Raw genomic sequence first — 18,430 nt, forward strand, 5'->3', positions numbered from 1 at the left:
ACCCAAATTAGACTTTAGTTGCTGCATTTCTTAAACCCCCTCCCCACCATACAATCACATCACATTAACTCATCCCATTTGGATGTAGTTACACAGCAAGTGTTAAAAGAAATCACGTGTGTGTGTGTGTGTGTGTGTGTGTGTGTGTGTTCTTGTACTCCTCTTCTATCTGTGTGAGGACCATGTTGAGATATAGACCTTTGAGGGTTGAGACTTGCTTTTAAAGTTCAGATTAGGTTTAGGTCAATCTTAGGATAAGGGTTAGACAGTTAGTTGTGATGGTTACATTTAGGCTAAAGGAGTACTGAATGTCAACGAGTGTCCTCACAAAGGCAGCAGTGCAAGTGTCTGTCTGCGTGTGCGTATCCTGTGGTCATTTACCATCAGCACCACTGGCGAGAGCTGTGTCTACTTTGATGGTGAGACAGGGAGAGGGGAGGGGGAAGGAGAGCGTGTTGCATCTCTGTCGCTCCCCAGGCCCAGCTGCTCCGCTTGTTTTTCTGTCTCATTAGTGTGGTGACTGAAGGAAGCAGAGATGGAGGGGGGCGGGGGGCGGGAAGGAAAGTAGGGCTGTACAAGATGTGAATGTGTCTGTATTTAATAAATCTAAAATGGGCTTTGGGAAAAGACCGTCTGATTAAAAAGGGTGAGATAAAGCGTGTGTCTTTTGAGTGGAGGTGGGTTTCTGTAGCCTGATTTTAAAAGAAGCAAAAAAGCCTGTCCATTAAATAGTTTTTCTGCCAAAGGCCAGTGCTTAATGGCTGAAGTGGCAGTAATTAAAGTGCTAATCTGTCATATTCCAAATAAACTCCTGTCGCGCTTATAGCAGGGTAGCATGGGATGTAATACCCGAGATACAGTACCATCCAAACTTAAGCTTAAGTTCCATTTCCTGTTTCAGTCCAATTCAATTTTATTTGTGTAGTGCCAAATCACAACATAAATTGTCTCAAAGCACCTTACATAGTGAGGTCAATATTACTATATTACAGGGAAAACCCAACAAATCCCACAATGAGCAAGCACTTGGCGACTGTGGAGGAGAAAAACTCTTTTAATAGGAAGAAATCTCTGGAAGAACTGGACTCAGTTGTGACCGGTTGGGGAGAGAGGAGAGGTGGGCAGAAAGAGGGGGAGAGGGGAGAGAGAGAGAGAGAACAGCTGTATAACTGTAGGTGAGGAGCAGGATTTTGAATTCTATTCTATTTATGTTGTCTAACTTGAAACATTTTGCTTAAATAGATTGAATGCAAATGTTAAAAAATAAATAAATTAATTTCTTTTTTTTATCGTGGCAGTTAGAGCAGCTAATGGCATGAGGGACACACACATACACGTGCACAGTTTCACTGATACACACTAACACAAGACGAGAATAGCGCCAAGGCTCACACACTTAATGTACACACACACCCATACCTCCATTTACACTCAAGGACCGCCGGTCTCCATCCACCTCACCGCATTCCATCCATAATATGCTGGTCTCACTCAAACACACACACACACGCACACACCTTCGTCTCTGTTTGATCCCCATTAATGGTTAGCCGGTTTGGGTTAAGCAGAACGGCGGGCTGCGGTTGCAAGACCTCCTAGCTAAACCCCCTTTCCAGCACTAATGACTGGAGGGGGCAATTCCCTTCTCTCGCTCTCCCTCCTACCCTCATCTTTATCCTCTGCCCTTCATCTATATTGCTATGCCCCACACCATCCCTGCCTTTATAAATCCTTGCATCGGCTGGCGCGCACAAACACACACACGCACACACACACACACAGACTCACTCCCATGTTTCCACCTAAGCCCAAATTGAGTCTTCCCCTCTCAACCGCCTTCTACTGATCCCATTCCCATGTTTTTAATGATGTCTTGCTATTGCTGCTCCTAACCCCCCCCCCCCCCCCCATATACCCACACTCATACCTCACACTATCGGTCTCTTTGTCAACGGAGGCTGAGGTGGGGAATTGAGAGAAGGATGGATAGATGAAGGGAAGAATGAGGAATTGAGTAATGATGTTTAGCGGGCTTGTTTTGAGCTAAAGGTGGATGGTACTGTAACACACAGACACAAATAATTTTCAACTCACAGGCTACGTGAACATGGCTGTATCAATCATGAGTAAATGGGGAAAAGAGCATGGTTGCATACCTCGTGTGTGTGTGTGTGTGTGTGTGTGTGTGTGTGTGTGTGTGTGTGTGTGTGTGTGTGTGTGTGTGTGTGTGTGTGTGTGTGTGTGTGTGTGTGTGTGTGTGTGTGTGTGTGTGTGTGTGTGTGTGTGTGTGTGTGTGTGTGCGTGCGTGCGTGCGTGCGTGCGTGCGTGCGTGCGTGCGTGCGTGCGTGCGTGCGTGCGTGCGTGCGTGCGCGCAGGATGATACAGTGTGTGTGCGTGTGCACGCGCGCATGCGCAAGCGTACATAAAAGCACGAATGGCTCAATTGGATTTTGTAATAATAATGGTGAGTATTTGTTTGTTGATTCAACCACATCTACATGTCTTTGTAGGATCTGCATTCCAAAACAAACTCAGCATTTAAATTCGAGAGAGAGAGAGAGAGACCGTGTGTGTTTGGGCTAACACTATTATTGTGTGACTTTTCATTCAGCGTCTGATTTCCCCTTCCACATTTGACCGAGACTCACATTCCTCCAAGGAATCTGTATTCATGCACATGCATCCGCACAAGTTCTGGTGCCATTCACAAACTGTAGGTTTCGGTCCCTACAATGGTCTGCATTGTGTTTGTCGTCTCACTCAACAAGGCCCCATCAAGTCATATCTTACCCATAGGGCTTTGTCTGACATCAATCCTCTCTCTCTCTCTCTCTCTCTCTCTCTCTCTCTCTCTCTCTCTCTCTCTCTCTCTCTCTCTGTGTGTGTGTGTGTCGATCTGTTTACATTCACATATTACTGGTTCACTGCCAATCTCATTAGCAAACACATTAGCACAGACTGACATCAACACACATAATAAGCAGCTGGTTGTATCAATCACGACTGACATTTTAGTGAACTAGATGCAGCTAATCAGTCAGTTCTAAGTAGCTCAAAGATTAATTCTCCACAATTTATCAAACTCTGGCCGACTGAGGAACTCCCAAAGTTAACAAGCGCATAATGCAGCATTGAAACATCAGCTAATGGTGGATGCTTTGTTCCATCATTCAGAGATCGCGTTAAGCAGACAGCAAGTGATTTGCTTAGATACAGAGTTCCCATTGGTCCTTAAAATCTTTGAAAGTTTTTGAATTTGGGGAAGAATCAGGGCCACAAAAGTTTTAAATAATAGACATGGGTCATTGAATGTGCTTCAATTGATATGGAATATGCAAAACACTTTGAGTAAAACTCAAAATGGTCAAAAGGTTGAGTGTAAAATGATGGACATTTCTCGCCCTCAATGATTACCATTGTGGCACCATCAGAAAGGGAGGGGCGACCAACATATTTTCATAATTGTGAAAACGGCGACTGAGGAGGGCACGTGGCGGCCATAGTAGTATAATTTCAATGTCGACTAACACAGTGGCCACACACTAGAAGTTTATGTACATAGTCAAGTGAGCAACGCAGCCATCAGATATTTTGGTGAGTGACAGTCATAGTTACATGTTGCCATGTAAAAAGTGCACTACGTCTGTGTACTCATTGAAGTATCAGGCTGACACTTGAATCTTGTGTCAAACGATGCCCTCTTGGGTCCTCGAATTTAAGGGGTATTGGGCAGCGAAAAACCTTGAAAAGTCCTTGAATTTGATGTTTAAGGTGCAGGAATGCTATAAATAGCGATGATTTTTTTTTACCACTTACTATTAATTATTTATTTTCTTCTCTTCCGTTCATGCAATGAGCAAACAAAGCATCTAACCTGTTAATTTAAATTTATGAGCATGACTCCAGTTCCATCTTTTCCACTCTCTGATTTGACAAGTGTGAAGCTCAAATGAATACTCGCATGTCCTCTACGCACGCACGCACGCACGCACACACACACACACACACACACACACACACACAGAGAGAGAGATTCTTTGACCAGGAGGTGATCGTTGTTATGTAAATGTTAATAGACCTGGTGCAAAGAGACGTAGATGAGAGCACTGTGACGAGAAGGGACGCTGGGGCAGGTGGGGGTGCAGCAATGTAGGTAGATGAAACTCAATTACAAGAATTCAAACCATTACAGCCCCTTTCTCAGTGTAGGGCAGTGCACATATTCGCTCAATGCATACATACACTCACATTTACATGTCCACGTGTTATGCCTCGAACCACACTCATTTGATGCAACGGTATCTTAGAGCCACGGAAAACAACAACAACCAAATCTATCAAACAGTCATAACAATGGACTGTATTACATATACCTACTTATTAAAACTTTTCCTAGACAAATCATTAATCATCTCATTTTAATTTGTTTTTGAAAACCTAATTCAATACAAAACGTATAATTTTTCAAGCAAAACTCCAAACATCTGCTGGTTCCAGCTTCTTGGTGATGTCCTCTTTGGCCTGTATTAAACTTTAATGGGCACTTAAACCCAATAATCCAACATTTTACATAAAGAAAAGAAGAGAAAGACCAAAAAATAATGATGGATGTTTCACATGTGCAAAGATATTGGCCAGTATACGTTTTCCATGTCTCAAAATCCATTAAAACTCACTTCTCTCTTTCTCTCCTAATTGGGTTTCCTACCTGTCTTTTCACCCCCCTTTTGCATTTGTGTGATTCTCTCATGTGCTTTTACACATTTAAAAAAAAAGAAAGAAAAAGTGTGCTTGATTGAGGGTTTTTGTGTCCCACCAGGAAAGTGTGCGCAGACACTTGTCTTAGGCGTGATGCTATCAGTCCTAATGGAAGTCTAGCTGCCACTAGATAGCTTTGTCTTTCTCTCATTTCTCTCTGTTTTACTCCGCCATCTTTTCATCCCTAAGGATGGCACGATAGAGTCGACTGATAGGGTTAGAAACCGGGCCGAGATGGATAGGGAGGTTAATGGTTTCTCCCTCCCTCAATCTCCCCCTCCTCCCCTTTCTTCTCAATCAACTATCAGTCGGCCGCACGATCGGTCCTCCTGTTGCTTGACAGTGATTGGGGCAGAAAGATGTGTCTCTGCCTGATTGTCGGGGATTGAGGCCAATCAAAAGCTGGCATGGCGCATGGAGCCGCTCCTGGGGGCACATCACTGTGTTCGCCCCCGTGCCTTAACCACAAGCCACTCTGGGTGGAGCAATGAAGTGTCGCTCATGCATGACAGCGCAGGGAATTGTTTCGAATTTGAGTCAAACAAATTCATGCACAGCAGGCGTCATCAGACCCAGTTATGAAGCATCAAACGAGGAAGAGCTCAGTGGAAAAGTGTCTTCTTCCAGTGTTCACTGCTAGAAATTACATAGAGAAAGAACATGTAACTATATGAAACACAACTGGAAAGGCCTGTATCCATTATAGGGAGTGCTGCAACAATGACTACATTTTAATTTCTGATTCATTTTTAATTAACTTTAGCTTAATTAAGATTTGATTTACTGGAAAAATGGCCACCACAAGTCTTCGCAGAGTCTTTGGTGACTTGTTTGTTTGTTTTATCAGATTATCATAATTCTTTCAGATCAACAGGCACATAACCAATTTCAAACATGTTTGGTGCAGGCAGGCAGGTTTTTTGTCTGATGGACACTGAGTGCGGTTACGGCTGTCTCCCCATTCATTTAGATATGGCCAAGATGGCTGCATTGAGACTTTCCAATAAGGACTTTGCTTCCATAAAGCAACTCCTGCAAGAACAAATAAAGAAAAGCAGTGTTTGTCCTCTTTTTTTGCCTCCTCTGCTTCTCTCTGTCTGTGTATATGGTGGTCGCTTGGCAGCACTAATGGAAATGCCAGCTGTGTGGGTCCTCACTCCTCACCAAGTCCATTTACTAAAGTGACAGAGTCATTTACCAGGCAGCGGGCCTCTCCCATCCTCACTTAATTAGAAGACCCCTAGGCCTGTCTACCTTAGCCGGTCACATTTACCTCTTTTCTTTCTCTACAGTTTCTATAGAGTCTTTGTTCCAATTCTTTGTTTTCTGTGGTTTTTCAATATCTGTCTCATCCTTTGTCTCTGTCTTAGTTTTGCTCCTTTGCTCTCTCGCCCTCACACGGAGCAGAGTATTATGGACTAATGGCTACACAAAGAAAGAGAAGGTAATTGACCTGTATCTCTTTTAGGAAGAGTTAATAGGAAAGTCCATGTGATGAGGAGAGTGATGGGTTACCACATTTTTACTTAAAGTACAATCATCAAGAGCCAGGAGATTTATTGTTGTTGTTGTTTAATGTTTGGAGCATTTTTTAAGATTTATTTAACAAAAACTCAAAACTTAAGTCAGTGTCTAGTTGGAATGTGGTTGCAAGCACACATACATACACTAAGAAAACACCGCCACAGCTCCAGGATAATCTTAATGCTGTGTATGTTCTCTCGTAGAAATTTCTAAAAAGAAGGGAATTGGATTTGTCATATTTATTGGCCTCAAACTCACAATATATGCGCACACAAATGACAAATAAGTTGTGTAATCAGCCGCTTTTTTACTGGAATGGAGTAAAGAGGGAGAGATGGAAGCAGTATTTCAGGGAAAGAAAAACAAAGGATGGAATGAATAACTGACCTCGGTGCAGGAAAAAAAAGGATAAAAATATAAATTAAAGAGGCGATAACGCAGGAGAGCCGATCGGAGAGGGAGAAGCAACTGACAAAATACAATAGGAGAGAGATAAATATAGTGAAGGAGGCAGAAAGGGCAGTGGGCAGAAGAAATACAGCAGGGAGTGAGTTTTGAGAGAGGAAACAAGAGATTACTGCTTTCACAGTGGGCATTATTTTCTTCCACTGTGACACACAAAGACCTAATTTACTGAAGCAGGTCTGTGGCAAACAATTTGAGTTGACCACAATGACCAGACCTGTCCATAAACCCTCCGCAGTGTAACAGCTATTTAGTATTTGGACATCATTCAGCAAATTGGATGTGACAGCAGATGATTTTTGTGATTGCTGTCCTTCACTGTCCATCCCTCCCCACTACACGACCTTTACCCGCCCAGCCTCTCTTTGGCCATCCCTCGAAACCTCTCCGTCCTATTCAGTGCCAAACTCTGCAAGGGGTGTTTGCTTTCCTTCTTATCGCCAGTCAGTCAACACATCGAGCTCCTACCCAGCCATTGATGTCGTAAGCCCCTTACAATCCAGTCGATGCACACATGCTAACCTAGCCTTTGATACAACCACCCCCACTGGCCCCCTTGAGCAGGTATTCCAGCTCTGGAAGCACTGTCTCACTTACACAGACAACCTGTTGAGAGCTGTATTGCACAGTGCCTTAGGGTTAGCTGGTGCGCTACTAGCTGTGCAGAACTGTCACTGCACAGTAATGACAGCCACAACACTTTTTTTTTTGCAGCTCCAGCTGCACCCTAACATAACGGTCCACTTGTATCTGTCTTTATTTCTATATCTCTGTCATCCTGGGGCATTTAGTGGCAATATAGGTAGATATTGATTTCCCCCCCCAATTGCACATGGCTGTACACCGCCAGACACATATGAAAGCACAAGAAGATGGAAGATGATCGGGGTTATTAAATTAGTGCAGGTGTGGTTAGTGGCAGTCAACTGAGAAAAGTCGATGGAGGGATGAAGATGGTCGATGACCTCTACTCATCCTCCTCCCCATGCTGCCTGCCACTAAACTGTTGCTGCAGCTTTGTACTAGAAATTCTGCAGTAAAGAAAAAATATGCATTTAACATGCAACATCTTTCCCCCCCACATTCATGTGTGAAAAGCTAACTGCATAACACTTTTGACCTTTGAAAGCTTCTCAGTGAAAACAAGTTCCTCGTGATGGTCCCTTTGCTGCAAGACTAGAGCCATCGGAGTTTCAGTATAAAGCACTAGAGGCACAGTGGCAGTTGTTCAGGGAGACATGGACGTAACTAATTTATGAGTTTCAAGCAGATATGTATCTATAAATAACTGAGAATAAACTGTGATTTCTTCCTCTTGGCTCCCAGACATTGTAACCCACAGAAGAGGCTCTCATCTGACAGACGTCTCTGCTACACCCCCTCCTCTTCTCCTCCACTATAGACTCTCCCTGTGTTAGAATGTTTTTTTAAAAAAAGTATAGCCAGCTGCAACAAGGCCAATCCTTTTATGTCTTTAGATTTTAACAACCAATGAAAAGCCACGCTGAAAGCTTTACTGGTCCTGTGGGTTTTGGGGGCGACCGTCGCAAAGCCTGTTAGGCGGGACGCTAAAAGGCAGGTGATATCGCTCTGTAAAAACAGATTGGAGAGGAAAGGTGGAAAGTTTATAGCATAAAGGAAGATGTCATGGCATTGTGCTACGGCCAGCGTGGAGGACTGACAACAGGGGAAGGGAGAGCGAGGAAGGGGAATTGAGTTACAGCAGTGGATGCTATTGTAAATAAGGAGATGGCAAGAGAGGAGATGGCGGCCTTGGTTTATAAGGTCATTTAAAGGAGTAATGTGGCGCGCTGTCGGGAATTGGCTTTCATTAAAAGAGCCATCGAGAGAGACAGAAAGAGTGTGTGTGTGTGTGTGTGTGTGTGTGTGTGTGTGTGTGTGTGTGTGTGTGTGTGTGTGTGTGTGTGTGTGTGTGTGTGTGTGTGTGTGTGTGTGTGTGTGTGTGTGTGTGTGTGTGTGTGTGTGTGTGTGTGTGATTGTGTGTGTGTGCGTGCGAAGGCAGGCAATGTGCCTTACACATGCATCCACACATTGTGTGGATCTACATGCAGTTATACATCTAAAGTCCCGGCTCCAGTAAAGCATTATATAGCCCCACTGGGATAAACAACCTAGCCCCCCTTCCACATCAACAGCTCTGCAACACTCCCACTCAGCAGAGCCCACCATGTCTTCACCACCACCAGTACAGGGACAGTTGTGAACAGTGTTCTATATATGCATCATTATACAGGGCAGTGATAAGGTTATGATAGCTCACCAAGGAGCAATAGTGTTAGTATGATTTATGTGGGCCATTGGCCTTAATCACAGTCACAATGATTCATGTAGAAGAGAGGGACATTTGGTTGATGTCCTCGATAATATGACGAACAGACCATTCTCACTTCCTCTCCATTTTCTCCTTTTTTTCCTCAAATCATAAACTGTGTGAAAGACATCCTGTAAAGATTTTTTCTCCAATCACATATCCCCATAGCTACGTCTCCCTCATCCATCTATCCATTATCTGCTCATCCATTCACTCTCCTTTTCCTCCTCAGAGGAACCCCAGTTCCTTGTTCCATCCTTCTTTCAGCTGAAAACTAGACTCTCACTTGTTCTGACAATGACACATAGCAGCCGTCTGCCACCATATCCCATCTACTCAGCGCAATGTCCTGGCCAATTCTCCCTGTGTGTGTCTTCCATTACACCTCCATTTAAGTCTGTTCATCCATCCATCCCAGCCAGCCAGCACTACTTCCAGTAGATGACCACCACCCTCTCTTCCCCCTCCGATCCTTGCTATTGCTCGTTTGCATCATTTCATCAGTCTTTCCCTCTCTCTCTCTCTGGGCAGAAAGCCAGTGAGAGAGCTACAGCACATAGGCCTGTACTGCCTCTTTATTGGAGGAGTAACGGCGTGTTTTAGTCTGTAGAATGAGGTTCTCGGAGAAGGATGATTCTGGGAAGATTCTTCGGCAGAGTAACCTGTGCAAGGAGCATAGAGATGGAAATGAATAATCTATAGTGGGGAAAAGAAGGAAAGAAGAGAATAGAGAAAAGAAATAACGAAGGGATTAGTGACACACGGCGTCAAGCCCTTTTGTCGGCCTGCCCTCTGCTTGAGCAAAATTTGTTCCGTCAAAGAGTCCCAAAGCCAGTCTGATACAAGACATTTCAGAGCATAAATGAGTTCCATCATGTCATATCTATCTCATATCTGTGTTACACTTGAAGCTCACAGAGGATTCACAGTACCAGTTTAATATTTTAGTGTTGAGTTCCTTTGTCTGCCTGCTTTCCATCCTCTAGCTAACCAGCTTTATCTCTTACCTCGGGCCTCAGCTCTCTTTCTGCCATGTGCTTTTCCTTTTCTTATCCCTCCATACATCTCCCTCTGTCTCCTCCCTCCCATCCCAAGCTCATAAAAAAGTCTGCCCCCACCGGGGCCGACACCACTTTGGTCTCCACGTAGCACTTGGACGGAGTTCTCATGGTTAAATCTGCCTGAGTGTCTGTGTTATAATAGTGTTACCCAGGGGTAGGGTTGTTAAACCCCGTTACTTACTGATCAACCACCACTACACGCACACGCACACACACACACACACACACACACACACACACACACACACACACCATGAAACAGGGATCAAATGACTCATCAACTTGGGGCCCACTGGTGAAGAGAGGTTGAATGTGACACTTGCAACATGTGCAAACACGGACGCGCAACACATGCGGTTACTTTTTAACACACTAGCATTGTGTGCATATGCTAGCAATCTGTCTGTCACACACCTACACACACTTGTGAATATCTTGAAATAAACACACTTTCAGACCCATTCGGGCCGTGTTGTGATCCACCTGTCATCACCTTAAACTAGAGTGGGGGTCTAACTTGAGCACTTAAGCTTCTTAGGCAACATCTGTAGCCTATCACCAAGCTTGTACTTCACTACACACACACACACACACACACACACACACTCACACTCACACTCACACACTGGTCTGTCTGTAGATGTGTTTTCATTGGTTGTTAAATCTTTGAAGTAGGGAGAATTGGCAAAAATATCTTCACAAGAATGGTTTAGATTAATAGCTTGTCAACACAACCTGACCAAAGTCATGCGCGCACACAAAAACACACACACACACACACACTGATCTGTCCTTCTGCTCACATGCTTCCCGTGGGTGTTTGAGGTCACCTGTCAATCACAGTACACTGTTTCCACGGCCACCTGTCAGGTCTCCCAGGATGCATTGCAAGATCTCTCCTGTACACGCTTGACTGGAGGCTGTCACACACTGCTGGACCAGAAGCGCTCACCAGAACACACACATCTCACAGAGAAGCTGTCTTTCTCTGCAACATACACACAGTCATACACAAAAATTTGCACTCTCTTACTATTTGCTGAGCAACATTTAGAATTTTGTCTGATGAGCCATTAAATTCTCATCTCCATACAGCTGAATGTACATTACAACTCGTTATCTCCCTCCCTGTGTCTAGGTGGTGAGAGTTCCAGTGGAGAGCTGTGAGCAGTACACCACTTGCGGGGAGTGTTTGGGCTCCAGAGACCCTCACTGTGGATGGTGTGTCCTCCACAACGTGTAAGTGCCACACACTCATGCCCACATGACCATGTAGTATAGTGGATCATTGTGAAAGAAGTGTTTCAGTGTTAGGCGCATGTGTCAGCTGATCACGCTGGAGCGAAAACACGCTGCTCCTAGAAACACATCACGCTCAGCAGATTCACCCCTTGTTTAAAGGAAAAGTTCACCCCTAATATAAAATGTACACTTTGCTCTTCTAGTGCTTATTTTCAAGTTACTGCCCTTAAAAAAAACTTGGTTTGAACAAATCATGTCTGTCAATGATTTAGTAATCAGTTTGGTTCATACATTTTCCTTCATATTTCCCATCTTAACATAATTCAGAGATCAAAGTTTGCACTGCAGGTAGCAGAGAGAAGACGAAAAACGCAGTCAGTCGCTCCTTTGAATGTGGCCTGCATTGACCTCCGAATTATTTTTAAGACCTTGTAATAACTTAAGTGAAATACGTCTAACAGATATTAATTAGTTTCATTTATGATTCATCTCGGACTTCTACAATGGGAAGGCTCCTGCCAGTAAAGTGATGCATTTATCCTGTGTAAGTCTGTCAACTAGCTAAACCTGCTAGTAACACATTAATAAGGACAAAGCTTGGCTGCCTGCATCACGTACACTCCCATTCATCTCAGTGGAGTTCAGCTTATTACCTTGCGGTAGTGTTTGGAGTTTGTACTAAGTCTTGTTTTTTTGTGTTTCTTTGTTTGTTTAAGGCCATTTATATGTAACAGAAGATTTGTGGTCATGTTTAGAATGTTATCACCCACTCCTCTTGTGATGTAACACCGTCTGTCTGTAATCTCTTTTGGTTTTCTCCTTTTGACTTGAAGGTGTGTGTGTGTGTGTGTGCACGCACAGACAAGAGAAAGTGTGAAAACTGTTACGCGTTATTGAAAGGTGACAGGATGTTCAACCACATTTGGAACACCTCAAGCATTTGGCTTACTGCCATCTCGCACTGCATTAATTAAACTTACAAAACGTATCACCAACCTGTCTATCCTCAAGGCAGAAACACACACACAGACACAGCAACCTGGTTTCTACATTTTAACAGAGAAACACACACACACATATGTATGCACATAATTGATATTACACACACAAATCACGATGGACTTGAACCAGTGATAACCCTCTGTTTGAGCACATTTTGACCTTGCGTCTCGAATGCAGCTTGCTCATTTCCTACCTGATAATGTTGCCAAATCTGGTCGAGGCTCTGGCAGACAAAATGGGCAAGTGGCATTAATAGGCAAATTATTTATAAGCCTCATTTCAGCCCTCTGGTGCTTTTAGCCACAACTTATTAAGAGCCAGGGTAGTTTCATCAACAGTGGAATTGAAGGGTGAATAAACGCATACATGCACGTACACACACAGACACACACACACACACACACACACACACACACACACACAGACACACACACACCTAGGTGTTTGTAGGCAAATTAGCACACTTCCTTCACACAAATTCACACAGGACAAACAGGAGAAAGAAAATGAGAAAATGTTCATACCTTTGCTTCTCTTGTTACACGTACTCTTTCGTGTGTTTGTTGGTGACTCTCAGGGGAGTGGTTGGTGACAGGTTTTTTTTTTTTTTTGCTGAGCGTGAGTGAAGGCAAACTAAACAAGGGGATGGAGGGCTGCTGTGTGGAGGAGGCAGTTAGCATTTTTTTCTGCCTCCCTCTTATTGTTAAGGCCTTGCAGAGTGCCACATCAGCACTTTCCTCTTACCACTGGGACCAGTTGTTGGTTGGGCGAGGGCGAAGTGATAGCTAATGCATTATAAATAGCTAATAGTAAAACCGCTACGATACGGGGCTGTATGCTGATTTTAAGCACGATCAGTCGGCTCGTAATAAGCAGCAGCAAACTGCTGACCTCATTGATATATGGCAGGTAGGAATTGTATCAGTTTTACGGTTCAGGGGAACTTTAATGATTGTCTGTATATCTCCTGAGAAGTTTGAATCGGGTGGAGCTTTAAACCAAAAAGATTGGGGGGGGGGGGGGGGGGGGGGGGGCTGTGTGTTCATGTAGCTTAGTGCTTCTTGCACAAATGTCAGGGCCAATGAGATAATGATGTAAAGTACCACAGTAATGGCTGCGGGAAGCTATTAGCCTATATGTCTTGTGTTATTGCTCCCATTTGTGTGACGGTGATGGCTCTGCATGTTTGTCATCTTAATATGATTGTCATATTAGCGTTACAGTTGCTCATATCCTCTCTCTTTTTTCTCTCCTACCAACACATCTTGTCTCACTCATCTGTGCTTTCCTCCCTTTCTCCTTACTGCTCTTCCCATCACCCCCATCACCCAACCCACCAACCCCGTCCTGTCTTTCTCCTTCTTTTTGTTTGTTATCCCCTAGTTGTTCACGTAAGGACCGTTGTGAACGAGCAGGAGAAGCCCAGAGGTTTGCCTCTGACCAGAGGCAGTGTGTGGAGCTCACTGTTCAACCAGGAAACATCTCTGTCACCATGTCTGAAGTCCAGGTATGCCTTGTCAGGTCTATGGTCCCAAATGTAGTGGACTTTATGCTGTTTTATCTTTTCAAAACGCCGAGTGTAGAAGCCTTGCTTTTCAGGTGAAAAGGTTCCGATCCCTTAAACATATTACCGTCTGTAACAATACGCAACAACTGTATTTTAAAGCAATGCCTTCATTAATTTCCACCTGTTCCAAGATTTACACTTGAGACACAGCTCTGTTCTGCCTTTCGGCCTTCAACATCTTTATCAACATGTATTTTTAACCTACATACGTAAGTGAATTGTGCCAAACCTTTCTGATTGAAATGCCTCAGAAATACCAAATTTCTCTACCAAAAAATTCCATCTGCTTTTCTTCCGCAGTGAACCATACAGGAGAAACTTTTCTACTGTATTTCTTATAGATCTAATTGGGCGACTGCACAATTCGAGAAGGTCACAATAGGACAAGACCATGAATTTTAAGTGTTATTGTAGCAATTAAAATCCAGAGTACAATCTCTACAGAAAATTTTCTTTCAACTTGTCCACCAGCAAACTGTTTCCATTATAGAGAGAACCAGAAACATAGTAACAACGGCAGACACATCCCTTAGTGTAGCTGTTGGTGTTGTACATTGTTAAGTGTCATTGTAATTATACCTCAGTGGACATTTACATCCAATTTACAGAACATTACGCAGAGGGTGGCGCTTTAAATCATGAACATCTAATCAATAATCTACATCTCGTCAGTCTTGCCATCTATATTATGAACATTTCTTAGCACGTGTATCTGTGCACAGCATGCACAGTACGTGTGTCAGCAGCTCCTCAGTGAAACCAGTCTGCCTCACTGTCTTTCTGCACATTAACATGTACACATTAACCTTGATGTAATAGCTGCTGCAGTGACTGACGCACACATATAGGTACACACAGTCGCTCACCCTCTTTTATTCCTTCTACTGTCACAAAGAGCCCCCCCCCCCAAACACCCATTAACCCTCATGTCATATCTTATAACAATCCATGTTCACCATGTCCTTCCATTGATCTTGCTCTGACTGTCTCTCTCCCCCTCTCCTTCTCTCTAGCTGGTCCTCCAGGCTCGTAACGTGCCCGATCTGTCAGCAGGGGTCAACTGCTCCTTCGAGGACTATGTAGAGACGGAGGGACGGATCCAGGGTGGACACATCTTCTGCCTCTCCCCCTCCATGCGAGACATCATCCCGATCACAAGGAACAAAGGTCGGGACAGGAAGGGTGAAGGATGATGAAGTCATCGGGGTAGTGACGTCATTGGGGGGGGTTGGTAGTGGGCAGGCAGGGCAGGGACATGGGGAGTTTTGGTGAGGAATATGTGAAGAATTCAGTAATGAACTCCTTATGTTAATACTCCTTATTCTACTTAACACTAGTCACTTTGTCTCATTAAATTTTTCTGTCTTTCATCAACATTGGCTGATATGTCTCCCCCTATGGTGCCTCCCTGTTCATTTATACGTCTAAAGCCCTGCATTGACCAAAACAGAATTTTAATATTACCAGATGATTCGCTTAGTGCATCTATATTCAGAATACAGTGTCACCACCAATAACGCTTGCACGTTCCCTTTTCAAAGCGGCAAACACTAGTCTTCATTTATCTACTGAAAATAGAACAGTTTTTGAATTCCCATTATCATGCATTATGCACTGTTGTCAGTTTCATTTTTTTTTCTATCTTAAACGACTCTGCTTATGCTTCTAACTTCTTTTCAAAGCTGCAACTTCCTTGTGGTTTATTGTTATATTTAGAAATATGTTCATGTCCAATTCTATCAGACCACAAAGATAAAAACTTGTTCGGTATTGACAGTCAAAGCAGTGAAACTATGTCAGACAGTGTGTGACGGGTTTCTTCAGTAGTTTCTTCAACTGAAGACAATTTGCCCCATTATGAGATCTCATCAGCTCTGGCACCAAAACGCTGATTGGTGCTGCTATTTTTAATGCCACCCTACTGCGGGTGTGACATACGAGTGGTGTGTTGCTAAGCTACGGTGTTTCTTTGTGTGTGCGTGTTATCTTTTGAGGTCACACAAGGGGAATTCAAATCTGAAGTGTCTCATTTAATAGTTTTTTTAATATACACACAATTTATCATGTTTATTCTGTCATTAAACAGAGTTATTGGGCATTATGTTTGCAGTGTTTAGTTATTCATTTGTTTTACTCTTCTCTAAAACTTTAATAATTAGAAAAATAGACATAGACACATAAATTTGTTTTCATGTTTCTGTTTGGTGCAGGTGACAAGCGTGTGGTGAAGCTCTATCTGAAATCCAAGGAAACAGGCAAGAAGTTTGCCAGCGTCGACTTTGTCTTCTACAATTGCAGCGTCCACCAGTCGTAAGTTAAAATAATTAAATTTTTCTTTAAACATTTAATCAACAGTTATGTTTTTGTTCTTTCGCCCAATTTAAGTCTTTTCCGTCTTGATCTTTTAAGAGATTCTCTCTATCTGGTCTCCCCATGGGCTGTCTCATGTTACTGTCCGCAACACACACACACACGCACTCAGATATCCCAACCCCTCCAACCCCAATGGGTGTGTTACCATTGGAGTAAAAAATCGAATGTGCCTTATATGACGATCAGGATATGAGATGGTAATTCTACTCTTATATCCGACAACACACATTAATAATACTTTAATGATTAATTAATCACGCAATGATCTTTCATAATGCCTTCCAATCGTAGATTATGAACTAATTTATCCCTCTTCATAAAACAAATAGATAGTTCCAGCTTTTCTGAGCTCTAACATTTTCAGCCTGGTATTTACATAATAACGGTTGTTCTTTAGAATAGTCAGTCAAGTCCTGTGCCTTTTGGTTTATTGTCCTTCACACTCCCGATGCCCTCAGCCCCCTTCCCAACTCCAGTTCACTGCCTCTCCAAATCCACCTTCTGCCGAAAATCTCCGCTATCTGTCCAGCCACACCTCCAGATCAGTCCTACCAGGAGCCTGATGCACCCTGCCGGGGTAAAAGAATCCTCCAACTCCTAGGCTCCGCCCCACATGATACCCTACCTCCTGTCCATCCGTGGCTGATCCATGGGAGTCTGAAACGTCTGCTGGGGTATTAGCCTCAGGGCAGCAGATGGCTCAGAGGCCCCTGGAGTACCCCAGGGCTCCATCATGACTTCCCTCTGGATGTTAGATGAGCCTCCTTCGAGGATTGCCCACAAACAGACATGCACATACACAGACATGCACAGCCACACCTCTCTCTGCTCTGTCACTTACATCTCATTGAAGCCCTGAATGTCCTGGACACCTAATCCGTGACTGTGACCTTTAACCCAACTCACCCCCCGCCTCCCTGCCCTCTTACACAAATCCCCTGCCACAACAATGACGATTAGCTCAGGTGGTTAAGGGTGTAGTGGTTTACAATGTCAACTCACGGTTAATTCATCTCCCATAAGGACCCCATGGTGTTTGCTCTAACTCCTGGTGCCTTTTACTGTCTAGGGTTTATCTTCTACAACATGTTGAATGCTGTGACTACAAATTGCTTCATGTTAAAACAGCAAACACACAATTAGATAAAAGGTTCAACATTGTCTCCCGTGTATGTGTTAGAGTATGACGTCACATTAAAGACACTGATATAGCAATGACCTCACAAACCAAGAGAAGGAAATGTATGAAAAGTGACGCACACAAGATAGTTGCCAATTTCAAGATATTACCGCAATGAACGCTGATTAAATCTGCCCCCTGGGCTGATCTAATGCAGCCTCCGAGTGATGTAATGGACACGTTTAATGAAGTTACAGATATGGCACTTTGCATCTTCTGCAGCGACTGATGGCAGAGAGATATGCTGAGATAAGAATCCCATTTTGTGCTGGCACTTCGGCCCGCCTACTGGCTCTGCCCTCCGGGTGTCAGTGTGTGGCGTCTGATGAGATCAGACTGGTAATGTCGTTGGCGGAATGACATCAGGCCCACACAACCACATGCGAGTCCCAGCAGAATGTTGGTCATTCTTAACAGAGCTACGTTTTCCTCTGATGGGCTTAGTATCAAAATATTGCCGCCTTTAATATGGTGAGGGATGCAGACATTCTTGCGTCAAACATGAACACATTTCCTAGCAGACACAAAATAAATGTAAATAATTTCCTGTTCATCTGTTTCATCAGTATCATACGATACTCAACTATTTCCTACAGTATTGATATGTGTGCGTTATACCGGTAATTGTAACTACTTTTTGGAAGGAAAAATGTGCCAGAAATTGCTTCATCATGTTTCCTAATAGTTTACTCTCACATACACCAGCATCCAACCCCCAATCCCCCCAAAAACACACCCCCTCCTTCTCATTTACTCAACTGATTACGTTGTGGCCCTTGCCTTTTCAAAAATGCCATAAATTTGCATAGTGGTATTAATCTAATTAGATTTCCCACTGTTTCAATTTAAGGTTTGCTGAGATTTAAATAGAAAATCACCCAAAGCCATGATTGCTCCTTAATTAAATATTTCCATACACCCTTTCT

The 18,430-nt window shown here is 43.5% G+C and overlaps 1 protein-coding gene across 4 annotated transcripts in view; it reads left to right on the forward strand.

Annotated features, from left to right (window-relative positions):
• LOC118309694 (plexin-A1-like) overlaps nucleotides 1-18,430 on the forward strand; it is a 171,214-nt gene that overhangs the window by 81,499 nt on the left and 71,285 nt on the right. For all 4 annotated transcript variants that reach the window (XM_035632091.2, XM_035632093.2, XM_035632092.2 and 1 more), the window contains exons 5-8: nucleotides 11,279-11,379; nucleotides 13,768-13,891; nucleotides 14,965-15,118; nucleotides 16,162-16,261. In XM_035632091.2, coding sequence (XP_035487984.1) covers nucleotides 11,279-11,379; nucleotides 13,768-13,891; nucleotides 14,965-15,118; nucleotides 16,162-16,261 — 479 coding nt within the window. The remainder of the gene's footprint in view (nucleotides 1-11,278; nucleotides 11,380-13,767; nucleotides 13,892-14,964; nucleotides 15,119-16,161; nucleotides 16,262-18,430) is intronic.

Source organism: Scophthalmus maximus, chromosome 6 (assembly GCF_022379125.1).
Source record: "Scophthalmus maximus strain ysfricsl-2021 chromosome 6, ASM2237912v1, whole genome shotgun sequence".
Lineage (NCBI taxonomy): Eukaryota > Metazoa > Chordata > Actinopteri > Pleuronectiformes > Scophthalmidae > Scophthalmus > Scophthalmus maximus.